This window comes from Pteronotus mesoamericanus, unplaced genomic scaffold (genome assembly GCF_021234165.1).
Source record: "Pteronotus mesoamericanus isolate MK-2021 breed Mesoamerican mustached bat unplaced genomic scaffold, CSHL_Meso_final scaffold_128, whole genome shotgun sequence".
Taxonomy (NCBI): Eukaryota; Metazoa; Chordata; class Mammalia; order Chiroptera; family Mormoopidae; genus Pteronotus; species Pteronotus mesoamericanus.
Window position 1 is genome coordinate 3394016 of NW_026555305.1, and position 25596 is coordinate 3419611.

Genomic DNA, 25596 nt, shown 5'->3' on the forward strand with positions numbered 1-25596 from the left:
TAAGTGGATAAATACCAAGAATAGTTAGGACTTTAGACGGGGACATCGGAGTCGTGGTTTCCAGAGGGAAGGGGTCAGACTGAGACAGAAGACGGTAAAGAGAGAGAAACATACGCGGAGGAGGGGAGGTTTCACTTTGGAAAGTGAACACCATGCGCTGTCCAGACGGTGTGTCGTAGGACTGTGTGCTCGAAACCTCTGTCATCTTTTTAAGATTTCATTTGTTATTTTTTTAGAGGGGGAAGGACTAAGAGAGGGAGAGAATCATGGATGTGTGAGGAGACATAGATTTGCTGCCTCTCGCAGGCCCTCACCGCCCTCAGCGGGGACCTGGCCGCCACCCTGCCCTGTGCCCTGACCAAGGATGTAACCAACAGGTGCCTCCCTGGTTTGCAGGGCGGTGCTCCCCCTCCCCCTTCCCCCACCCCAGCCGCACCAGCCAGGGCTGACGCCTATGTAACTTTACTAACTAATGTCACCCCAATCAATTTAATTTTAAAAGCCTAGTTTGGAGCCAATAAATCTAAAACCATGGAACACACCGCCTGTCTCCTCAAGGATTTCTGATCAAGTATCAGAAAGTACTTGGTGTACCAGCTCCAGGAAAACACCGTTGTTGATTTTTTTTTTTTTAAGCCCTGATTTGAGGCACTTGCCTGATTCCTGGGTGTAGATGCTTCTTGAGCGCCGAGAGAGCCGCCCACCACCCTCCCCCGGAGCCCCAGTCCCGCTGCGCCTCCACCCGCCTCACCGAGTCCCGGCCGCGCACCCTGTCGGGCCGGGCGGGCCAGGGACCTGCGTGGGTTACTTTGCCTGACGTGCTCAGGGCCGGCTCCGGGGGCGCACGGGGCGCCGCGACCCGCTGGGCCCAGAGCGCGGGCTTTGCCGCCGACCTGTGGGTGCGCAGCGCGTCTCGCCCGGGCCCGAAGCCACGGCAGCGCCACCCCGCTGGCTTCCAGGGCTCGGGCAACCTGCGTTGGGGGCCGCAGAGTCCCGGGCCGGAGTCGGGCCATCCTCCCGGTCGCCCGGCACTTGGTCCCGGTCCTACACCTGCGCCGCCGCCGCCAAGAGCCACCGCGGTCCCTTCTGGGCTGCGCCAAAGCCACCACTGGTCCTCGCCCCTCCGGTCGCCCTGTGAACGCGCACAGGCGAGCGCCCCGTGCTTGCAACTCGCCTGGCCGCGACAGGAAGTTCGCGTGCGGCGACCAGCGGCCCGCCACCACCGGATGCACACAGGGCTGAAGCGCTTCCCTGCGCAATGCTGCCAGCGCTTCACCTGCGCAGCGACCACCACCGCCGGCCCCGCCCTAGCTCAAACTGGGACAACTATAATACAACAACAATAACAAATGATTCCTATAAAAACGAAAACATTATTCCACAAAGCAGTTGTGAAGCTCCCTAGATGATGCATGGGTCACAGAATACGAACGTCATTCCTTTACAATTATTAACCATCGGCAGCTTTTGAGGCGGTACCCTCTCAAGATCGCCGAGAACAAGGAGCATCAATGCGTAGCTTCCCCTTCGCTGTGGGACCTTAAACGGCTAAAACGTCCCTGGTAACACACACACTATGAATCTTTCCTGGCTGAGGGTACAAGGGGTTCCCTGGTGGCCCCCGTGTCCCAGAGGCGGCGTTTCCCGACTTGGCTGAGCTCCCAGGGAGTGACGGAGACCCGGGCCGGGGGAGGCGGGGAGGCTGCCCAGGGCCCAGCAGGACCAGGCTGCCGGGGCCCCGGTTCCCCGCTGCCGCAGGCGCGCTCTCAGCCCTGGGCCGCAGGCACGGGCAGGGGCGGCCGTGGCCCCTGCCGTGGGCTGGCTGGGCAGTTGCGCTGAGGGAGGCCTTGCATTTCAGCCACGTGGGAGATGGGGGGGTCGGTTCCAGGGCAGAAAGTTTTGTAGGAAACCGAAATACCCAGAACCACCTCCGACAACTTCAGAGCAACGAGCCCAGGAGTCCCCGGAGCGGGGGATTCGGAAGCGGGGATGGCAGAGCTACGGGGCTCCCTGCACGCTCCTCACTGACCGTCTGCTCCCGGGAGGCCCGTCCCCGCGGTCCGCTGCGGCCGCTCTTCGCTGCGAGGGAGTCTGCTCCCAGCGAGCTGGTCACTATAGCAACTTGCATTAGGATTTTTGTGTGTGTGTGATCCTTGGCAAGTACTTACTGATTTTTTTTTAGCTGAAATTCATAGAAGATGATATTAACCATTTTAATGTGTATAATTCAATGTAAGATAGGATTTCCCCATCTGAATTTACCCCTCACTTGCTTCATTTACCACAAGAGAACAGGATTCGGATTTCATTTTTCAGTACACGCCCCCTGGCCCTTAGTTCTTCTTCCTCATCTCTGTAAAAATGTTCGTTTTTTTTTACCTCTTGAGCTGTTACTGAATGTCAAGCTCGTTTCTTTCTTTGTGACGCCATAGATACGGCCTGGCCCTCCTCACGTTAGTCCTGCAGTGCGGTCATTCCCCACTTCTGTTCTCCCCACGCTGCGTTCGGGAAACTTCCCCTACACTGTGCTCCACCTTCGTACCTTGACCTTCAGCTGGGTCGCATCCTTGATGGGAACCATTGTTTTAATGCGTCCATTCCATCGAATTGTTCATCTCCCAGATTTCCAACTAAAAACATCCCTCTGCAAAAAATTCATATCCCTGACTCAAAATTTGAATCCTGCCTTAATGTCTCAGGTACTTAAACATGACCATCTTAAGTCACTTTCCTATTTTCCTACTGACTCTCTTTGCGTGTGACGGCTCCCAGCATCAGGAGACGGCCGTCCATACCACTGTTTGTCTACTGTCCATTTTTGTTGGAAGTCTCTCCTCCACCTGGTCCCCCACAGGTTCCCCCAGGGCTGTCCTGGGAGTCAGGTTCACCTTGGGCTGTGGCCGCTGCCCCCGCCCCATGGCGTCCACTCGCGCAGACTCAGCACCTGCTCAGCCTTCTGCCCACCAGGGCTGGTCCAATGGGAGCCTCACACGCACGCACGGGACAGGCACCCATGGCTGACATACACGACTCAGCCTGTGTCAGGACACACAGGGGAGACTGCTCACTGCTGACCATGGACTTGGGCCAGTGGGCAGACAGCCCAGAGCCCGCACAGAAACACGGGGAAGGGACCACGGTCCCGCCTTCACCTGCATGATGACCCCCTTCCTGGGAGGACCTGGGGTCCCTCTCGGTCCACTCAGGGGGCAGTCTCCTCCCTATGACCCGTGGAGAGTCCCAGCCACTGGGGGCCACTCAGTTTCAGCCTCTGTTCTCCACTGTGGTTCCCTCTCTGTTGGGAAACTTTCATTTCTCTTTCCTGCACACGTCGGTGCCTCCATGCTTGGCGCCATGGTGAGTAGCTGCGCTTGGTATTCGGAGCAGACAAGGTCCCGAGCGGGTGCAACAATCCTGCCCTTGACCCGGGCACCTTGATCCTCTCATGTCCCAGCCCATTCACACCTTCACCGAGTCCAGAAATGGGCGTCTCCCTCCCATGGCCCAGCACCACTGGCCCCCAGCCACCGTGGGGACTGTGGTTTGTGACAACGTGGTCCAGAGGGGGCAACTGGAACATGACCACACAGAGTCCTCGGGCACTGGGTGATGGTTATATAAATAAATACTTGTTAAAAGTAAACATCAGGGCTCCTACCCAAATCAATGTCCCCTAAGGCTTGAAGGCAGGACCACAGCATGAGGAAGAGGCTGTAGCCAGGAAACAGGGGGCACTGAGGGGGCAGGAATCGCTCAGAGGCTTTTTTCCCAGAAGGTGGGATGGAAGCTGTTTCTAAGAAGAAAAGGAGAAGTCCGTTTGGTGGCTGGGAGGGAAATAAGCCACACTCTGGGGCCAGGGGAAGGGGCGTGTGTCCTTCCCCCACTTCCCTGTACGTGTCCTTTGTGCGCATGGTCACAGCGACACGCGCCTGGACGGCACAGTGAGAAGGAGACCGTGTCTCTGCCGCTCTGAGCTCTGCAGGCACAGGGACCCCCGTCTCCCTGAGCGTCTCCAGGACCTGGGTGACCCCTGTCCATGGGGAGGACCCACGGGGAGGTGCTGATGGCCGGGCGGAGGGTGAACGGGACCCCGTGGGGGAGGCTCTGTCCTGGAAGGATGTACCTGGGTCACCTCACCTGCGAGTAGCGTCTCAGGAGCCTCTGGGTCTAGTTCTTCCTCCATCAGGGGAATGACTGTCTCCCTTCCTGAGGGGCTGCTGACATGACAACCCCGTGACAGGGACGACCAGCCTCCCAGGGACCACAGCCTACGTGTCTGTCCACCCGGAGGACTCCGTGGTCTCTTCCTCCTGCACAGCCGGCTTCAGAGAGGAGACCATGCCCCCGACGCTCACGGCCCTGCTCTGCCTCGGTGAGTGTCGGGGGAGGGGAAGGAGGAGCCCTGCTCTGCCAGGACCCAGGGCTCAGGACACTCCCGGGGAGGGGGGCTCTGCTCAGGACTCAGGGCACATCCCTCACGGGGACTCTCTTGCAGGGCTGAGCGTGGGCCTGGGGACCCCAGTGCAGGCAGGTGAGTCTGTCCTCAGGGGCCCCGGGTCTCTCTCCACCTAAAGGACAAAGGACCACCTCCTCAGGCAGTGAGGATGATGAGCAAAAGTTCTGGGTTAACGATTGGAGGGTTTCTGGGAAGTCCTTGGGCTGTGAACTGGGGACTAGGGGTGACAATCTCATGATCCAGCCTGTGATTCCTTCCAGGGACCCTCCCCAAACCCACCCTCTGGGCGGAGCCAGGCCCTGTGATCCCCTGGGGGAGCCCGGTGACCATCTGGTGTCAGGGGATCTTAGAGGGTAAGGAGTACCATCTGAATAAAGAGGGAAACCCAATGCCTTGGGAGAGACGGAAACCACTGGATCACGGAAACAAGGCCAAGTTCTCCATCACACTAGTGACAGAGCGCACGGCAGGGTTATATCACTGTAACTATCGGAGCCCCACGGGCTGGTCAGGGCCCAGTGACCCCCTGGAGCTGGTGGTGACAGGTGAGAGGACACTCAGGGGTCCCTGCCTCGGGCTCCGCTCTCAGGGAGGGGGATGCTCTCAGGGTGTCTCCCCCTCACAGCCCAGCCCTGGGGGAAGTGAGGAGGCTGAGCCCCATTTACCACGCTGCCTCCTTCTCTCCTAGGGGTCTACAGCAAACCCAGCCTCTCGGCCCTGCCCAGCCCTGTCGTGACCTCAGGAGGGAACGTGACCCTCCAGTGTGGCTCATGGGAGGGATTTGACAGGTTCATTCTGACGAAGGAAGGAGAACGCAGGCTCTTCTGGGCCCTGGACTCACAGCGACACCCCAGTGGGCAGTCCCAGGCCCTGTTCCCTGTGGGCCCCGTGACCCCCAGACACCGGTGGAGGCTCAGGTGCTATGGCTGTTACACGGACAGACCCCAGGAGTGGTCACAGCCCAGTGACCCCCTGGAGCTGCTGGTCTCAGGTGAGGAAGTCCCGTCTGGGACACATCCATGGATTGAAGCACCAGCCAGGTCACTGGGGGCCTTGCTGGGAGGGGAGCCCACGTGAGAGGTTGGGGAGAGGGGCGCACAGGGGCTCCTGGGCCAGAGGCACAGAGAGAGACAGTGGGACCTGGGGCCAGGCCAGGGGGAGGGTCCATGGGACGGGCAGCCCCTGTCACTCACCTCTGGTCCCTGCAGGAGGCTCAGGGAAGCCCTCCCTCCTGACCCAGCAGGGCCCCATCGTGGCCGCTGGACAGAGCCTGACCCTCCAGTGCCGCTCGGACCTCGGCTATGACAGGTTCGCTCTGTCCAAGGAGGGGGCACAGGACCCCCCCCAGAGCACTGCCCTGCAGCCCCGGGCGGGGCTCTCTGGACATGGTGCGGGGATCCCACGGGGGCCGGTACAGGTGCTACAGGGGACACAGCCCCTCCTCCGAGTGGTCGGCCCCCAGTGACCCCTTGGACGTCCTGGTGGCAGGTGAGGAGCCTGTGCAATCAATCAGGACCCTACAATCTGCTCAGGCCCTGCTCGGGTCTCAGGTGGAGATGGCCAGAATGAGGGGTGTGGGGTCCCCAGGGAGGGAGAGAGACAGAGAGAGACAGACAGACAGACAGAGAGGAGGATCCTCAGAAAGGGGCCTGGTAACTCTCAGGTCAGAACTAGGTGGGCGGCAGCCCCTCATCTGCCTCCCTCTCTCTAGGATGGCTCCCTGACAGACCCTCCCTCTCGGTGCAGCCAGGCCCCACGGTGGCCTCAGGAGAGAAGGTGACTCTGCTGTGTCAGTCACGGAGCCCGAGGGACACCTTCTTTCTGACCAAGGAGGGGGCGGCTGACCCCCCCCTGTGGGTCAGACGACAGCCCCGAGCTCAGCAGCACCAGGCAGAGTTCTCCATGGGGCCCGTGACCTCGGCCCACGGGGGCACCTACAGGTGCTACAGCGCAAACCACAGCAGCCCCTACCTGCTGTCGCAGCCCAGTGACGCCCTGGAGCTCCTGGTCTCAGGTGAGGCCCCTGACCCCTTCCTTTCTGTGCTCACTCAGCCCAGGGCGCTGTCCCTTGGAAAGGCGGGGACACAAATAAATGAGGAGTGCAGGAGCTTCCATGGGGGGGTGGGGGAGGGTCCAGCCCCAGGGGAGTAGAAAGAGACGAGGTCTCCCCATCCTGAGTCCCTTTCTCAGAATCTGGGCCGAGATGAAGAGCAGGGAGGGCGGCGGCAGATGTGGGCGAAAGGAGGAGAAACGCGGTTAGACTGAGCGGAGGACAGACCCCTCCCCCACTCACCTCCTGCTTCTTCATCTCAGAGCCTGGGCCCCGGGGTCCCGGCCCCCCCCCCATCCTCTCCCCGGGAAAGCAGCACCCCCTGCCCCCTACCTCGCTCTGCAGGCCCCTGGGCTCACCTGGCGCCTCCAGCCCTCGCTGCTCCCCTGGGCGGGAGGGGCCGCGCAGGCTGCGGGTCGGGGGAGCTGGGCTCCCGCCCACAGCCGGGCCGGGGGCGGGGGGGCGGGGGGGCCCTCCTGCCGTCTCCTGGGCGGTTCTGGGCGCTCTGGCTGCTCCTGGTCTTTTCTGAGGACCTTCAGGCCGCGCCTCAGTGCGCAGAGTCACCACCTAGTTTACTTTATGTGGAGTCAGCACTCAAATGCCTGTAAAGCTATTCCTATTTTGATAGGAAGGAGATTAAATTCATACATTTGTTGTGGAGATTACTTCTTGTAATTCAGTCTTTTTGTTACACACACTCTAATGTGAACTTCAGGGGCACTTTGTGTGAGTAAACTGTTTGATTCTTTTTTATATTCTGAATAAGAGTAAGTGCACATAGGAAAGCTATTGCTTTCAGTATATATATTTCATGACCTATTTAGCTTCCTAAAGATTCTCTCCCTTTGGATTGTTTTTCAACTGACCCTTCTGATAGGCTGAGAAACTTGTAATAGCCACAAGTCAAAGGTAATTTCACTTATTCCAGACTGTATTTTTTTTCACTCCAAATTCCACATGGTAAAATGATGGAGTAAAATATTCCACATCTTTACCTCCAAAAAACATTTTCACTTATGCCCCAACTTATTTCAAGGCAAACTCATTAACATATGTACATTTTGTATCAAATGCACTATCAATTCTTGTTTCATTATGTTTTGAGGTTTCATTAAGATTATTAGGAATGCTTTATTTTCTTTTTCACTGAAAGATGCACATCTCCTAAAAGTCATCTTTTCTCCCTGATTTATGATCCCATAAGACACATTACCAAGGCTTCCTGGTTTCAAACATTTGGATATTAATGCAACTGAATAACATTATCGTTGATGTGCATTTTCTGAATACGGTGAGCTGATAGCACTTTTACATGGGTCTTTGTAATTAGGATAAGTCCATATTGTTTTTTTACATCTTGCCTTTTATATCAGAATGGGGAAACAGATTGACGTAATTTCCTACTTTTGGTGCTCACAAAATAGTACCATTTAGGGCCATTTCTCTGTTCCTCAAAGTTGGAAAACCACCACCGTGCACTTCCTTGGTTAGGAGGTTTGACAAACAGTGCATGGAGGTTGTGTCTTGTGGTAAGAATCACATGATTAGCCATCTACCTAGGAAACCTCCCCACACTTTTGAGAGTTTGTCTGAAAGGAGAGAGAAGACAATGGCCCTGTCCCTCTGGGCACCTGACCTGACCTCGGACCCCCTGTACCAAGCCCCTAAGTCCAAGTCCCCCTTCTCTTCTGCCCCCTCCCTGCATCCCACAGAAGAGACCCCTTTCCCTGCTGAACACCAGACGAGACCCTTCCGGGGACCGGCCTCCTCGTCACTGGCTCATGTCAAGTCTCCTCCCTCTCTCTGTCTGTCTATCCTGCTCTCTGTCTTTCTCTACACAAGCACGCAAATAATATATATTGGTCCAGGACAAACATATGTAGATATAAAGTCTGATAAATGATTTAGTGATTATGTAAGAGTAGATACATGTATAACACTACATACAGATTTATTTTATATAATGTTTTATAATAGACTCTATAAAATGTACATATACAGGATGGGGAAAATAGGATTCAAGTTGTTTGTACAAAAAATAATACAACTAATAAATGGTAATACAAAAACTAACTCTGTATTTCATGTACATACAAATGTAAACCTATTTTTCCCCACCCTGTACTTATATCTACAATATATCTACAAATATTCATCCATATGCCCATATGTCTCATCTGGTAACTGTATCTACCATGGCAGGTTTTGTTATTATATAAAAATGAATTAATAAAATAATAAATAGATAAAAATCTCCAGGTGGAGATTAAACAGCAGACCCCAGAGGGGAGGAGCCCAGGCGGGGTAGGGTAGGGAAGATGCACCCCAGAGTTCACCCCTTGTGCACCTGACACTCAGGAGCCGCTGACCCACCCTCTCCTGCATGGACCGGGGTCCCCAGGTCGTGAAAACATGGGGTCTCTCAGTGGCAGGGCCAAAGGCTTATGGGATCTGAGTCTCTTACTGAACACAGAACACACAGCTTTCAACTCTTTCTGAACTGAGATCATCTAATCACGGACCCTGAGCCCTTGGGCAAAGCTCGCTCTTGTCACGGTGACTCAGAGCCGGAGCTGGACTCGGACACCCCAGGGACACGGACGTGAAGGGGAGGATGGACCCAGGGGAGGCAGCAGAGTCCTCGAGACTGGGGGCTCCCTGACCACGGTGACCCCTGTCTCCACGTCCACAGACTCCCAGACCCAAAACTACACAGCGGGGAATCTCGTCCGCATGGGCGTGGCTGGCCTGCTGCTGCTGGTCCTCGGGGGGCTGCTGTTTCAGGCTCAGGACACCGAGAGGACGGCCCACGCTGCCGCCAGGATGTGACCACAGAGGGGACAGGGCATGAATCAGGGCGGGAGCCGAGGAGCCCACCTGATGACCCAGGACGTGGCACAAGACAGCCTGGTCCCCAGGTGAGGAAACTGCTGAGAACGTGCAGAGGAGCAGATGTAGCAGATGAGGTTTGGGGGCAGGAAACACGAGCACGTTCCTGTGGAGACGCCTCCTCGATCGCACCGTGGAGCCGTCCCTTCTCATCATCACGGACTCCCCTGCACGGTCTTTCTGTTCTCACTCTTGGGACACGAGGGGCGACTCCACGTGGCTGGTTTGCATTCGCTTCTGCACAACCCATCACGCTGCATGACGTGCATCCAAACAACACGTGGTGTCGTCATAATCCCGGAGTGGTTTTTTAAGCCCTAAAGAACAAAGTGCGGACACCTGCTACCTGGTGGGTGAACATCAGCATTCGGCACCTAAATGACAAGCCGGACAGAAAAGATCGTGTTTTCTGTGATTGAGTTTGTGCAAAATGTCCGAAAGAAGGAAACCCACACGGACAGAAGTCAGACTGGCCTGTCAGGGGCTGACGGGAGGAGAGATGGGAGACTGAGGGCTTTGCGGTACTTGGGGGCGGGGTTACACAAACTTCTTTTTAAAACTAGATAAAATTGTGTACTCACTAGATTCCAGTGTATTCTATATATTTTAAAAGGCTCAATTCTATGTTGCATGAATTTACGTCATTAAAAAGAACCTAAGTCAATCACCATGGTTTCCTGTGGGTCCTCTTCACCTTAGAAGTTCCCCCCCACGTCCCCGTGCAGCTTCATGGGAGCCGGGAGTCTCACCAGGTCCGAGATGCCTGAGATGACGGCTGGGGGGGCTGCGGGGAGAAGGGCACCCCCTGACACCGCGCGTCTGAACCCTTTTCAGAGGCCTTCCCCAGACCCTCCCTCTGGGCTGACCCAGGCCCCGTGGTCAGCAAGGGCAGCCCTGTGACCCTCTGGTGTCAGGGGTCTCTGCGGGCTGATGCCTACGGTCTGTATAAAGAGAGGGGCTCTGAGCCCCGGCTTACGAGGATCCCACAGGCCTCCAGCAACAAGACCGGGTTCCTCATTCCATCCACGAGATCACACGATGCAGGGCTATATGAGTGTGCCTACAGGGCTGGGGACACTCTGTCTGAGCGCAGTGAGCCCCTCGTCCTAGTGGTGACGGGTAAGGAGGACCCTGGTCCCCTCCCCACTGCGGGCTCCCCCTCGGAGGCTGAAGGGAACACAGTGGGGCTTTAGGGGGCCGCACCCCTCCCAGCCTGCAGCTGGGGAGGGTGGGGTGATGCTCCTCTTTAACTCACATCCTCCTTCTCCCTCAGGAGTGGACAGCGCCCCCTCCCTCGCAGGCCAGCCAAGCCCGGTGGTGGCCTCAGGGGGGAACGTGTCCCTTGTGTGTAGCTCAGGTTCCACATCCGGCCCTTTCCACCTGCTGAAGGAGGGAGGGGCTGAGCCTCTCCCCCCCACCCCACCCCCCGGACGCATGGCATCAACAGCGGTCCAACGATGGGAGGGGGCAGGCGGTCTTCCCTGTGGGCCCCGTGAGCGCCTCCCACGGGGGGACCTCCAGATGCTACGCTTCCTCCAGCTCCTACCCCCACGGGTGGTCACACCGCAGGGACCCTCTGCGCATCCAGGTCACAGGTGAGGTGGCCCGCAATTGTCTCCAATTCTCTCCCCTGCCACAAATAACTCATCTAAACATTCTGCCCAGGGACGCCGCCCTCTCCCTGTGCCCCACTCTCTCTCCGCCTCCATCAGCTTCACGGATCCCAGCCGCGCGCCCCGTCGATCCGGCCCGCGGCGTTGTGCTGGGTGACCTACTTCGCCCCGACGTGCTCAGGGCCGGCTCCGAGGGCGCAGGGTGCGTTGCCGCCGGACGGGCGGAGCACAGCCCCGCCGAGGGCCTGGGTGTGCGCCCGCCGCGCCACCCTGCTGGCCGCCGAGGTATTCGCCGACCTGCGTGGGAAGCCGCGGAGTCCCGGGGAGGCGCCGCGCCGCCCTCCACCTCCCCGTGCCCCAGCACCTGGCCCCGGTCCTGCGCCTGCACCGCCGCCGCCGCCGCCGAGAGCCACCTCTGTCCCTTTGCAAGCTGAGCCAAAGCCACTGCTACTCCTCGCCCCGCAAACTCACGCAGATGAGCGCCCTGTGGCTGCGACACGCCCGGATGCCAACCGGAAGTTGGCGCGCGGCGACCAGCTGCCCGCCCCCGCCGGATGCACACGGGGCAGAAGCGCTTCCCCTGCCCCCTGTGCTCCAAGCGCTTCACCCGCAGCGACCGCCTTCACTCGCGCGACGCCACCCCGACTGCCGCCGTAACTGCTCGGGAGCCGGGGCCCCGCAGCACCTCTCCAGGCCACTCGCTGCCCGCAGCCCGGCCGGAACCCCGGGCACAGCTCAGCCTCAGCTCAGCTCCTACCGGCTGCAGCCCAACCACGAGCTCGCCCGCCCAGAGCACCAGCAACAGGCTTGTTGTCCCGGCCCCCTTCCAGCTGTCCCCTGAGGACCCCAAGATGCCTCTGGTCCCCTCAAAAGGGCAAGGAGGAGGCCTGAGGCTGGACTGGGGCCAGTGGCCCTTGGAGATGGCTGTCCACCATGCAGGGCTGGAGCCCGTGTCTGTCAACGCCATGAACTATTCCAAAAATAAAAATAAAAATCACATCTAAAAAGAAGACAGAGAGAGGACGTTTACCAACAACTGGTCATAAACATTGAAAGATGAGGACAAGCCAGACAACTTGAGGACCCTGCCACCAGAGGGAGCCAGACGCACGAAGCCGGTGCTGCGGTCCGAGGTCCGTGAGCCCCAGAAAAGGAGCAGGACCGACAGGGAGGATCTCTCACCTGAAGGGAGGTGGTGAAGCTTAAAGGAGGGGACTGCGACGTCAAATACAAAAAGAGAACACAAGCTCCAAAGAACACGAAGGATCAAAATCTCTGCCATCGCCAAACTGCACAATAACACCCCAGTCACTGAACCCAGAGACATGGAGAGCTGCGGTTTACCCAATAGATTGTTCAAAAGAAACTCCATGAACTAAAGGCAAACCCCAAAAGGCCATTCAATAAAGTCAGGAAAGTATTAGATGGATCAAACAGAATATTCAAGAAAGAGTCAGAAATCTTAAAATAAAACCCATAATTTCTGGGGCTGAAAAATTAAAGGATTGAAATGAACAATGGTAGAGAGGGCATCAACCAAAGAACAGCCCAGGAAAAAAAAAATCAGAGGCCAATATTCTTATTGAATAGATGCAAAATGTCTCAACGGATATTAGCGTGATGATTCAAGAGCACAGTAAGCGTTGCATACATCATGATTAAATGCGGTTTAACACAGGGTCCTGAACATCGGCAAAAAGATTTCAACATGTACAATTAATAAAATTTTTAACTGCAGTAATCAATAAATGATATAAACCAGTCTCTGCTCTCACCTGGTCCCCCACAGGTTCCCCGGGGCTGACCTGGGAGTCAGGTTCACCTTGGGCTGTGGCCGCTGCCCCCGCCCCATGGCGTCCACTCGCGCAGACTCAGCACCTGCTCAGCCTTCTGCCCACCAGGGCTGGTCCAATGGGAGCCTCACACGCACGCACGGGACAGGCACCCATGGCTGACATACACGACTCGACCTGTGTCAGGACACACAGGGGAGACTGCTCACTGCTGACCATGGACTTGGGCCAGTGGGCAGACAGCCCAGAGCCCGCACAGAAACACGGGGAAGGGACCACGGTCCCGCCTTCACCTGCATGATGACCCCCTTCCGGGGAGGACCTGGGGTCCCTCTCGGTCCACTCAGGGGGCAGTCTCCTCCCTATGACCCGTGGAGAGTCCCAGCCACTGGGGGCCACTCGGTTTCAGCCTCTGTTCTCCACTGTGGTTCCCTCTGTTGGGAAACTTTCATTTCTCTTTCCTGCACACGTCGGTGCCTCCATACTTGAGCGCCATGGTGAGTAGCTGCGCTTGGTATTCGGAGCAGACAAGGTCCCGAGCGGGTGCAACAATCCTGCCCTTGACCCGGGCACCTTGATCCTCTCATGTCCCAGCCCATTCACACCTTCACCGGGTCCGGAAATGGGCGTCTCCCTCCCATGGCCCAGCACCACTGGTCCCCAGCCACCGTGGGGACTGCGGTTGTGACAACGTGGTCCAGAGGGGGCAACTGGACCATGACCACACAGAGTCCTCGGGCATTGGGTGATGGTTATATAAATAAATACTTGTTAAAAGTAAACATCAGGGCTCCTACCCAAATCAATGTCCCCTAAGGCTTGAAGGCAGGACCACAGCATGAGGAAGAGGCTGTAGCCAGGAAACAGGGGGCACTGAGGGGGCAGGAATCGCTCAGAGGCTTTTTTCCCAGAAGGTGGGATGGAAGCTGTTTCTAAGAAGAAAAGGAGAAGTCCGTTTGGTGGCTGGGGGAGAAAAAAGCCACACTCTGGGGCCAGGGGAAGGGGCGTGTTTCCTTCCCCCACTCCCCTGTATGTGTCCTTTGTGCTCATGGTCACAGCGACACGCGCCTGGACGGCACAGTGAGAAGGAGACCGTGTCTCTGCTGCTCTGAGCTCTGCAGGCACAGGGACCCCCATCTCCCTGAGCATCTCCAGGGCCTGGGTGACCACTGCCCATGGAGAGGACCCACGGGGAGGTGCCGAAGGACAAGCAGAGTGTGAAGGGGACCCCGTGGGGGAGGTTCTGACCTGGAAGGACGTGCCTGGGTCACCTCACCTGCAAGGGGCATCTCAGGAGGCTCAGGGTCTGTTTCTTCCTCCGTAGTGAATGTGGGAACCAGGCTCCTGGGGAGACACTGTCCCCCCTCCTGAGGCTGACATGACAACTCCCTTGACAGGGACGTCCAGCCTCCCAGTGGCCACACCCTGTGTATCTGTCTACTCTGAGGACACTGCAGTCTCTTCCTCCTGCACAGCTGGGTTCAGAGAGGAGACGCCATGCCCCCCACGGTCACGGTCCTGCTCTGCCTCGGTGAGTGTCGGGGGGGAGGGGGAGCCCTGCTCTGTCAGGACCCAGGGCTCAGGACGCTCCCGAGGAGGGGGGCTCTGCTCAGGACTCAGGGCACATCCCTCACGGGGACTCTCTTGCAGGGCTGAGTGTGGGCCTGGGGACCCCGGTGCCGGCAGGTGAGTCACTCCAAGTGTCTCAGGTCCCAATCCACGTAGGAGACCGAGTGCTACCCTACAGGCAGCTGGGGATGGAGAACAAAAGTAAACGTACAGTGGACACCAGTGTGGGTCCTGGGGCTGAGATCTGGGGACAGGTATCGGGGAATGTCTTGTGTCCCAGCCTCTGATTCCTTCCAGGGACCCTCCCCAAACCCATTGTCTGGGCTGAGCCAGGCCCTGTGATCCCCTGGAGGAGCCCTGTGAGTATCTGGTGTCAGGGGCCCCTACAAGCTAAGGAGTTTCATCTGTACAGCGAGAAAAGCCAAGGGCCCTGGGACAGGCAGAAGCCACAGAACCCCAGGAACAAGGCCAAGTTCTCCATCACACACATGACAAATGACACTGCAGGGAGATATTACTGTTATTATTTTGGCAAAAATATCTGGTCAAAGCCCAGTGACCTCCTGGAGCTGGTGGTGACAGGTGAGAGGACACTCAGGGGTCCCTGCCTCAGGCTCAGGGAGGGGGATGCTCTCAGGGTGCCTCCCCCTCACAGCCCAGCCCTGGGGGAAGTGAGGAGGTTGAGCCCCATTTACCACGCTGCCTCCTTCTCTCCTAGGATCCTACAGCAAACCCAGCCTCTCAGCCCTGCCCAGCCCTGTAGTGACTTCAGGAGGGAACGTGACCCTCCAGTGTGGCTCACGGGAAGGCTTTGACAGGTTCATTCTGACGAAGGAAGGAGAACGCAGGCTCTTCTGGGCCCTGGACTCACAGCGACACCCCAGTGGGCAGTCCCAGGCCCTGTTCCCTGTGGGCCCCGTGATGTCTGTCCACCGGTGGAGGCTCAGGTGCTATGGCTGTTACACGGACAGACCCCAGGAGTGCTCACAGCCTAGTGACCCCCTGGAGCTGCTGGTCTCAGGTGAGGAAGTCCCGTCTGGGACACATCCATGGATTGAAGCACCAGCCAGGTTACTGGGGACTTTGCTGGGAGCGGAGCCCACGTGAGAGGTGGGGAGAGGGGCGCACAGGGGCTCCTGGGCCAGAGGCACAGAGAGAGACAGTGGGACCTGGGGCCAGGCCAGGGGGAGGGTCCATGGGAGGGGCAGCCCCTGTCACTCACCTCTGGTCCCTGCAGGAGGCTCAGGGAAGCCCTCCCTCCTGACCCAGCAGGGCCCCATCGTGGCCCCTGGACAGAACCTGACCCTCCAGTGCCGCTCGGACCTCGGCTATGACAGGTTCGCTCTGTCCAAGGAGGGGGCACAGGCCCCCCGCCAGAGCACTGCCCTGCAGCCCCGGGCGGGGCTCTCTCAGGCCGACTTCCCCCTGGACACGGTGCGCGGCTCCCACGGGGGCCGGTACAGGTGCTACGGGGGACACAGCGTCTCCTCCGAGTGGTCGGCCCCCAGTGACCCCCTGGACATCCTGGTGGCAGGTGAGGTGTCAGCGGGTTCAGTCAGGGACCCAGAGTCTGGTCAGGCCCTGCTGGGGGTCTCAGGTGGTGATGGCCAGGACAAGGGGTGTGGGGTCCCCAGGGAGGGAGAGAGACAGAGAGACAGGGGATGGGAGGGGGAGGGGGAGATGCAGAGAAAACAGAGACAGAGGGGAGGGTCCTCAGAAAGGGGCCTGGTGACTCTCAGGTCAGAACAGGGTGGGCGGCAGCCCCTCACCTGCCTCCCTCTCTCTAGGATGGCTCCCTGACAGACCCTCCCTCTCGGTGCAGCCGGGCCCCATGGTGGCCTCAGGAGAGAAGGTGACCCTGCTGTGTCAGTCACGGAGCCCGAGGGACAGCTTCCTTCTGACCAAGGAGGGGGCGGCCAACCCCCCCCTGTGGCTCAGACGACAGCCCCGAGCTCAGCAGCACCAGGCAGAGTTCTCCATGGGGCCCGTGACCTCGGCCCACGGGGGCACCTACAGGTGCTACAGCGCAAACCACAGCAGCCCCTACCTGCTGTCGCAGCCCAGTGACGCCCTGGAGCTCCTGGTCTCAGGTGAGGCCCCTGACCCCTTCCTTTCTGTGCTCACTCAGCCCAGGGCGCTGTCCCTTGGAAAGGCGGGGACACAAATAAATGAGGAGTGCAGGAGCTTCCATGGGGGGTGGGGGAGGGTCCAGCCCCAGGGGAGTAGAAAGAGACGAGGTCTCCCAATCCTGAGTCCCTTTCTCAGAATCTGGGCCGAGATGAAGAGCAGGGAGGGCGGCGGCAGATGTGGGCGAAAGGAGGAGAAACGCGGTTGGACTGAGCGGAGGACAGACCCCTCCCCCACTCACCTCCTGCTTCTTCATCTCAGAGTCTGAGCCCCTGGGTCCCGGCCCCCCCATCCTCTGCCCGGGAAAGCAGCACCCCCTGCCCCCTACCCCGCTCTGCAGGCCCCTGGGCTCACCTGGCGCCTCCAGCCCTCGCTGCTCCCCTGGGCGGGAGGGGCCGCGCAGGCTGCGGGTCGGGGGAGCTGGGCTCCCGCCCACAGCCGGGCCGGGGGGGGCCCGGGGGGCCCTCCTGCCGTCTCCTCGGCGGTTCTGGGCGCTCTGGCTGCTCCTGCTCTTTTCTGAGGACGTTCAGGCTGCGCCTCAGTGCGCAGAGTCACCACCTAGTTTACTTTATGGGAGTCAGCACTCAAATGCATGTAATGCTATTCCGTATGTTCATAGGGAGAGATTTAATTCAAACATGTGTTGCAGAGAATAACTCCTGTTACTGTTAAGTTTTCTTGTGACACACATTTCAACTGCGGCTTCAGTTAACTTGAGTTGCACTTTGATGGGTACTTGTAAAACGGGGTAAATTTATAGCCCACTGTAGGAAGTGCACATCTCATAATGTAATGTGTGAGTACGCTGTTTGATTCCTTTATATCATCTTAGTAGCAGTAAGGAAAGCTATTGGTTTGGGCGCGTTTATTTCATGACCTGTTGAGCTCCCTGAAGTCTCTCTCCCTTTGGGTTGCTTTTCAGTTCATCCCTCTGAGATACTGAGAAAATTACAGTAGCCACAAGTCAAAGGTCATTTCACTTACTCCAGATTATATACCTATTTCTCTTGCTCCACATTCCAGAAGATTAAAATGACCAAGTAAAATATAACACAGCTTTACCTCTGAGAAACAATTTCATTTATACCCCACATTATTTCACAGCAAACCCATTAAGGTATCTGCATTTTATATCGAATGCACTATTGACTTTATGTTTCAATATGTTTTTCTATTTCATTAGGGATTCTTTAGAATTATTTTTTCTTACTGACAGATACACATCTCCTAAAAAAATCATCTTTTCTCTCTGACTTATAACCACATGAAACACATTTCAAAGGTTTCTTAGTTTCAATCATTTGGATATTGATGCAAATGAATAACATTTATTGTCTGTGTGCGTTTTTTGAATTATGTGAGCTGACAGAATTTTTGCATGGACATTTGGAATAGGGTAAGTCAACAATTTTTTTTACATCTTGTTTTCTATGGAGAAACAGATTAACGTAATTTCCTACTTTAGGTGCTCACAAAAATACTACCATTTGGGGCAATTTCTCTGTTTCTCAGAGTTTGAAAACCTCAACTGTGTGTTTCCTTGGTCAGCAGCTTTGATAAGCAGTGTGTGGAGGCTATGTTTTGGGGTAAAAATCACATGATTAGCTGCCCATCCATGAAATCTTGCCAGACTCTCCAGAGTTTGTCCAAAAGGAGAAGAAAATGCCTGCCCCTTCTGGGCACTTGACCTGACCTCTGACCTCATGTTCCAAGGCCCCGAGTCCCAGTCCCCCTTCTCTTCTGCCCCCGCCCTACACCCCACAGATGAGACCCCTTTCCCTGTTGAAGAGCAGACTAGACCCTTCCGGGGACCGGCCCCCTCCTCACTGGCTCATGTCAACTCTCTCTCCCTCCATCCCCGCCCCTGTGCGCACACACACAATATATTGGTACAGCACAAGTACATGTAGATATAGGTGATGATTTATAATTTAGTATTTATGTAACAGTAGATGTGTGTAACTATAAATGCAGACTCGTTTAAAATAATGTTTTTAATACACTCTATAAATTGTACATCTACAGGTTGGGCAAAAGTAGGTTTAAAGTTCTTTGTACAAAATATAATACAACAATTAATACTCATTTTACAATAAATAACTGTGTTTCATGAAAGCAAAACTATAAACCTACTTTTGTCCCACCCTGTATTTACTCTTATATTGATATTAAATTTATATATCTACATATATTCATCCAATGCCCATATTTCTGATCTGGAAAGTCTGTCTACCATGGTAGGTGTTGTTATAATATAAAAATGAATAAAACAATATAGAGATGAAGATTTCCAGGTAACAATTAAAGTGCAGACGCCAGAGGGGACGGGCCTGGGCGGGGTGGGGTGAAGAAGACGCACCCCAGACTTTCACCCCTTGTGCTCCTGACACTCAGGAGCCCCTCACACCAACCCCTCCTCCATGGACCAGGGTCCCCAGATGTTGAAATCATGGGGTCTCTCAGGTGCAGGGCATTAAGCTTATGGGCTCTTGAGTCTGCGACTGAACACAGAACACACAGCTCTTGATTGTTTCTCAACTCACTTCATTTTGTCACGGACCCTGAGCTCTTGGGCACAACTCGCTCTTGTCACTGTGACTGAGAGGTGGAGCTGCATTCAGACACCCCAGGGACACTGGTGTCAAGGGGCGGAGGGAGGCTGGGGGAGGCAGCAGAGTCCTGGCGATTGGAGGCTCCCTGACCCCGGTGACCCCTGTCTCCACGTCCACAGACTCCCAGACCCAAAACTACACAGCGGGGAATCTCGTCCGCATGGGCGTGGCTGGCCTGCTGCTGCTGGTCCTCGGGGGGCTGCTGCTTCAGGCTCGAGACACCGAGAGGACGGCCCACGCTGCCGCCAGGATGTGACCACAGAGGGGACAGGACAGCGTTGAGGGCGGGAGCCGAGGAGCCCATCTAAGGACCCAGGAGGTGGTGAAGGAAGGTCTAGGCCACAGGTGGGGAGACTGTCTGCCGAGAATGTGCAGGGGAGCGGACATGGCAGACGAGGTTTGGGGGCAGTAAAACAATGAGCCGTGTTCCCCTGGAGACCCCCCCTCCATCCCACTGTGGGGCTGTCCCCTCTCCTCATCACAGACTCCCCCTGCCTGTCCTTCTGTTCTCACCCCGTGACGTGTGGGGCTGCCCCACGTGGCTGCTTTGGACCCACATCTATACACCCCTTCATGCTGGATCCCACTCATATAAACGACATGTGATTCTTCACGCCCGCGAGTGGTTTTTAAGCCACAAAGAGCAAAGTGCTGACACCTGCTACCTGGTGGGTGAATGTCAACATTCTGCAGCTAAATGGCAGACGTCAGACAGAAAAGATCATGTTTTCTGTGATTGACTTTGTGTGAAATGTCCAGGAGAAGGAAACCCACAGAAACAGAAGTCAGGTTGGCTTGTCAGGGGCTGACCAGGCAGAGAGATGAGAGACTGAGGGTTTTGTGGTATTTGGGGGAGCGGTTATGCAAATTTTTAATACAACTAGATAAAATTTGTGGTCGAGACATTGTGTATTTACTACATTCTAGTGAATTCTACATTTTAAAAGGCTCCAGTCTAAGTTACAGGGATGTATGTCATTAAACAGTAACGCAAGCCCATCCCCATGGTTCCCTGTGGATCCTTTTCACCTTAGAAGTTGCCCCACGTCCCCGTGCACTTTCACGGGACCCAGGACCCCCACCAGGTCCGAGATGCGCTCCGTGCCCTGTGCTCAGGGCTCAGCCCCTGGTGGGGTTCCCACCCCCACTCCTGAGAGGGGCTGAGGCCAGGACACAGGACGAGCCGCCGCGTCCCTGTCTCCTCTCAGTCGGGGCTCACGTGCCATTCGGCCAAGGACGCCCTAGAGCTTCTGATTCCCCCTCACGGCTTGGGGGACACAGATGTGGCTTCCCAGTGGCCCTTCCTGCCACACGTCTCTCATGCCCGCGTCTACGTCAGGCCCCAGGAATGACTCCGATGGAGCCTCTTCGTGTCCCAGGCTCTGCTGACCCTCCCAACAACCGTGAGGCTGAGCTTCCAGCCTTGTCTGCAATGAGGGAAAGGGAGAGGGGAGTGACTGGCTCAGACAGACGGTCAATAAATGCTTCCCCGTGTCTTAGATTAAAACCTGCGAATAGTCTGCAACGAGGGCTTTTGCCCAGCACATGGGGGTGGACTGAGCAGGGTCAGAGGGCGGGTTATCCCCTCCCAGAGCAGGGCCCTGAGGAGGCAGACATGCCCCAGGGGCCCGGAAGGGAGACCTGCAGAGAAGGTCTCCTGCCCACAGATGCAAGGGAGGCAGAGAGAGGAAGCGCCAGGGACAGGCAGAACCACAGGCCCGGCCAGGGGGGCAGGTGGATCCGGCTGTGGGTGAGGTGACGCTGCTGTAACCCTGGCCCCACGACTGCGGCCGTCCACGGGGCGGTCAGTCCTGGGACGGCCCCATTGGCTCCCCAGGCCACCCAGGCAGAGAGGGGAGGGGCCTCAGCTCTTCCCTCTCCTGCCCCCACACGATGAACACACCCCCACTCTGACCCGGAGCCCCCCTCTCTGCCAACCAGTCCCCTCCTCAGTTTGACCCACGTCAAGACCCAGGACATCCTGTTGGCGGGACCCCGACAGCCTCCTCTCTGGCCCCCGGCAGACCCGCCCTCCCAGCTGAGGGGCTGGACTCTCACGCACCTGAACTTACCTGTCCCGGACCCGCCCCGCACAAAGCCTCCCCCCAGGTCCCCACCAGCTCCAGCAACACCCAGGCAGCTCCACCTGACGGTCCCTGGGGCTGCAGATCGGGCTCCCTGCCCACCAGGCCCTTCCCATGCCCACCTCCCTCCCAGACTCACACCTGGGTCAGACCACACTGGGCTTCTCGTGGATGCCTCCCAAGACAATCTGGTCAGTGCTCGTCTCTGCACTGTTCATTGGACAAGACAACCACAGAGAAACATCCCTGCCTCTTTTCCCTCAGCGTCAGAAATATTTGTGGTATGAGATTTGTGTAGGGTTTCCTGAGAAATTCTCATAAACCACATAGAATGCTGATCCGCTCATCACTTTGGTGTTAGATTAGTGTTGGGTTTTATCACAGTTTATCGTCCACACCTCACTCCTACAGCCCGTCCCCACAGAGCGGTGTCTTCTCAAAGCAGCGATCTGCTCACACGTTCCTTTACCACAAAGGTTTCCATTATCTTAAAGTTCACACGCAGGAGTCCCCGCAGGCAGCAGAGGCCCCGTAGGACCAGGACACACCACACCCTGGTGACTCAAAAACTTAGAATAAACACCTTCTTCCCGGTGGAGGGTTCTCTCGCCTCCCTGTGCTGACCCCTAAGGTGTTCTGGTCGCTCCCTCACCTGCAGGTCCCCACACTCCCCGACGTCCACCTGTTACGGAGTCTCTCTCTGTGCTCCATTGTTTCCTTCTCTGAAACTTACCAAAACGACGCCCACATCACCTATGGCCTAAGTAGTTGCACTGTCCACTGTCACTAATCAGCACTGCGTGTGTCCCGGGGCAGAATCGGTCGCCTTCCCCAATGAACCTCAGTGCTGGACAGGGCAACAGCTCAGCATACCTCTGTTGGTTGCCAGGATGGAGAAACTTTACGTTAAAGTTTCTCAGGTACATGAAGTGAATTGCCCAAGGTTATGCGGGTTCCACAAAAGGCAGAGATAGAATTGGAATAGAAAGTGGGGTGCTCCTCTCCAGCCGGGCAAACTCTCCCCTTATGTTCCAGGACAGGCGTCACACGAGGTGCAGGCAGAGCATGTGGGGTCTGCTGAGACTCAGACCTGGTCTCAGGTCCCAGAACCTGCTGTCTCCTCGGCCACCCTTCAGGGAGGGCAGACTGCAGCTTAGGATGAAACTGTGACTTGTCACAGGGAACTGGGACCTTGTCACACCTCTGTGTCCATCTGACGTGCTGGGCTCTGCGGGCTTCAAACATCACGGGTATCACTGGGAACCCCGGGTGACTCGTGATGACCCCGACTCTCATCGTTCCTCTCTGTCTCAGTGAGTTTTGGGGAAAGGAGAAGGATGGGGCCTCTCCCCTCCCAGGTCCATGACGCAGGAGGCTCAGTGGGGCAGAAATTCCAAGGAGAGAAGGTATTTGTTCAGCCCAGGTCAGACCCCAGCGCTCAGGGCCCTGACCAGACCTGGAGCCTCTGCGTGTGGGTTGAGGGATGATCTCACGGGGACTCCCTTCCAGGGCTGTGTGGGGGCCCCTGGGACCAGGTCCGGGCAGGTGAGTCCTCCCCCTGACCTCCTGCTTCAGCACAATGACCCCTGGGCAGCTGGGGACACACAGTGGGTCTGCACAATGGTGACCAGTCTGGGGGGGGGGCCTTGGAGTGACAGCTAGGGGAAGTGCGGGGAGAAGGGCACCCCCTGACACCGCGCGTCTGAACCCTTTTCAGAGGCCCTCCCCAGACCCTCCCTCTGGGCTGACCCAGGCCCCATGGTCAGCAAGGGCAGCCCTGTGACCCTCTGGTGTCAGGGGTCTCTGCGGGCTGATGCCTACGGTCTGTATAAAGAGAGGGGCTCTGAGCCCTGGCTTACGAGGATCCCACAGGCCTCCAGCAACAAGACCGGGTTCCGCATTCGATCCACGACCTCACACCATGCAGGGCCATACGAGTGTGTCCACAGGGCTGGACGCACCCTGTCTGAGCGCAGTGAGCCCCTCGTCCTGGTGGTGACGGGTAAGGAGAACCCGGGTCTCCTCTCCTCCTCAGACATTGAAGGGGACAGAGTATGGCTTTAGGGGGCCTCACCCTTCACAGCCTATATCTGGAAATGTTGGGCTTGTACTGTCCAATGTCACGAATCAGCACCGTGTGACAGTCCCCTTAACTCAGATCCTCCTTCTCCCTCAGGAATGGACAGCACACCTTCCCTCTCAACCCACTCTAGCCCCGTGGTGGCCTCAGGAGGTTGCCAGGAGCTACACATGTCCCTCTCGTGTAGCTCAAAGTCCCTATCGGGCCCTCTCCACCTGCCGCACAGGGAGGCGCTGAGCCGCCCGGAAGCATGGAATCAGAATGGAGGCCCGGGGCTGGGAGGTTTTTGTACCAGACCATCTTCCCCATGGGCCCTGTGAGCTCCTCCCATGTGGGGACCTACGGACGCTATGCTTCTACCTCCTACCCCACACAGGAGTCACAGCCCAGGGACCCTCTGCCCATCGAGGTCACAGGTGAGGTGGTCCACACTTGTCTTCCGTTCTCCCCTGTGCCCAAACAATTGATCTAAACCTTGTGCCTAGTAAAGCCCATTAGGTCGTGGGGGTCAGTGACACTAGTTTCTTGGGGACAGAACCACAGGCGGAAGGCTTAGGCAGAGACACGTGAGGACTCTCCCTGCAGCCCCAGTGGGCAGTGGGTGGGTGTGTCCCCTGAGGGCCAATGACCCTTCTCCCCCGGCGAGTACAGGTCGCCCTCCCTCTGGGCCCAGCCAGCTCCCTGCTGCTGCCTGGGGACAGCCTGACCCTCCACTGTCACTTGGAGCCCGGCTTTGACAGATTCGCTCTGACCAAGGACGAGGGGCCCACAGCGCACCAGTGTCTCCAGGGACAGCACAGTCCCGACTTCCCCCTGGGCCCTGTGACCCGCACCCACAGGGGCGGATACAGGTGCAATAGCGGACACAGCATCTCCTATGCGTGGTCGGCCTCTAGCGCCCCCCTGGGCAACATGCACAGATGATGTATCATAGAGTTTTGTACTTGAAACTTCTGTAATATTCTCAAGATTCCATTTATTGTTTTTTTAGAGCGGGGAAGGGATGGAGAAAGGGAGAGGAAAATAGATTTGTTGCCTGTAGCACGCCCTCCACCACCCTCAGCCTGCGACATGGCCCGCAGAACAGCCGTGTGCCCTGACCAAGAAGGGAGCAGGGAACCATTCAGGGCACAGGCTGGTGCTCCACACGCTGAGCCACACCGGCCAGGGCTGAAACCTATGCAATTTTATTAACGTCACCCCAATACATTTAATTTTAGGAGAATAGTGTGGAACCAAGAAATCTAAAATCACCATGAAACACACAGCCTGTCGCGTCAGGCCGTGCTCTGAGTATCTGATAAAGTACTTGGTGTGGTTCCTCCAGAACCGCCAGGAGGTGGAACGCGCTCTCAGGTGCTTGAAATGACAGTCACGCCCCATGTTGGTGAACCAGCTCCAGGAAAACATCGTTTTTGTGTTTGTTTTTGTTTTTGTTTCCCAAAAGCCATGATCTGTGGCATTTGCCTAATTCCTGTGTGTCAATGCTTCTCGAGGGCGGGAGAGCCGCCCGCCCCGTCTCCCCGAGCCCCCGTCACTCTCCCCACCCCCCACCCGCCGCACTGAGTCCCGGCCGCGCACCCTGCCGGGCCTGTCGGCGGCGGGGACCTGCGCGGGTTACTTCGCCTCCAGGGGCGCACCGGGCGCTGCGGCCGGCCGGGCCCAGAGCGTGCGCCCTGCTGCGGGCTTGGCTGGGCGGTGGGGATCTCGCCAGGTACCGTAGCCACGGCCGCACCACCCCTGCTGGCCGCCAGGATCCTGGCCGACCTGCGTGCGGGGCCTTGGAGTCCCGCGGAGGCTACAGCCAACCTCCCTGTCCCGGTCCCCTTGATCTCCGTCTTCCCGCACCCGGTCCGGGTCCTGGTCCTGTGCCTGCGCTGCCACCTCTGTCCCTTCTGGGCTGCGTCAACCCTCCTACAAGTCCTCGCCCGTCAAACTGCCCTGCGAGCGCACACAGCTGAGCGCACTTTGCCGGCGACACGCCCGGCTGCAACGAGAAGGGCGCGCGCGGCGGCGAGCTGCCCGCCACCGCCGGCTGCACACGGTGCAGAAGGGCTTCCCCTGCCCTCCCTGCTCCAAGCGCTTCACCCGCAGCCGCCACTTGTCCAGGCTCAGGAGCCACCACCCCGGCTGCCACTATAACTGCTCCGCAGCCCGAGGCGGAACATCTCACCCAGCGACTCGCTGCCGGCAGCCCAGCCGGAGCCCCGCGTACAACACAGCCCTCAGTCCAGCCCCTGCCGGCCTGCAGGGCCCCGTGTAGCCTGCCCGGACCTCGCCCCGGCCAGAGCACCAGCAACAGGCTTGTTGTCCCCGCCCGCTT

At 57.5% G+C, this 25596-nt stretch overlaps 2 protein-coding genes and 1 pseudogene across 2 annotated transcripts; all 3 read left to right on the forward strand.

The window, feature by feature from the left end:
• The first annotated feature begins 4338 nt into the window (after positions 1-4338).
• Positions 4339-11442, forward strand: LOC129082482 (leukocyte immunoglobulin-like receptor subfamily A member 6). Its single transcript, XM_054588176.1, is given in 10 exon segments — positions 4339-4372; positions 4496-4531; positions 4717-5001; positions 5145-5447; positions 5665-5833; positions 5835-5944; positions 6168-6470; positions 9199-9331; positions 10917-10990; positions 11108-11442. Coding segments are annotated over 10 exon segments (1782 nt in total).
• A 2856-nt stretch (positions 11443-14298) lies between these two features.
• On the forward strand, positions 14299-19365 carry LOC129082483 (leukocyte immunoglobulin-like receptor subfamily A member 6). The gene is made up of 7 exons (XM_054588177.1): positions 14299-14332; positions 14452-14487; positions 14668-14952; positions 15089-15391; positions 15608-15904; positions 16158-16460; positions 19229-19365. Exons 1-7 carry the CDS (start codon positions 14299-14301, stop codon positions 19363-19365), a joined length of 1395 nt encoding a protein of 464 aa, XP_054444152.1.
• A 3407-nt stretch (positions 19366-22772) lies between these two features.
• On the forward strand, positions 22773-24197 carry LOC129082484 (leukocyte immunoglobulin-like receptor subfamily A member 6; annotated as a pseudogene).
• The last annotated feature ends 1399 nt before the right edge of the window (positions 24198-25596 follow it).

Coding starts and splice junctions, on each gene's coding strand:
- LOC129082483 (XM_054588177.1), top strand. CDS start 14,299: ATGCCCCCCACGGTCACGGTCCTGCTCTGCCTCG. Junction 14,333..14,451: donor CACGGTCCTGCTCTGCCTCG/GTGAGTGTCGGG, acceptor ACTCTCTTGCAG/GGCTGAGTGTGGGCCTGGGG. Junction 16,461..19,228: donor CCTGGAGCTCCTGGTCTCAG/GTGAGGCCCCTG, acceptor CCACGTCCACAG/ACTCCCAGACCCAAAACTAC.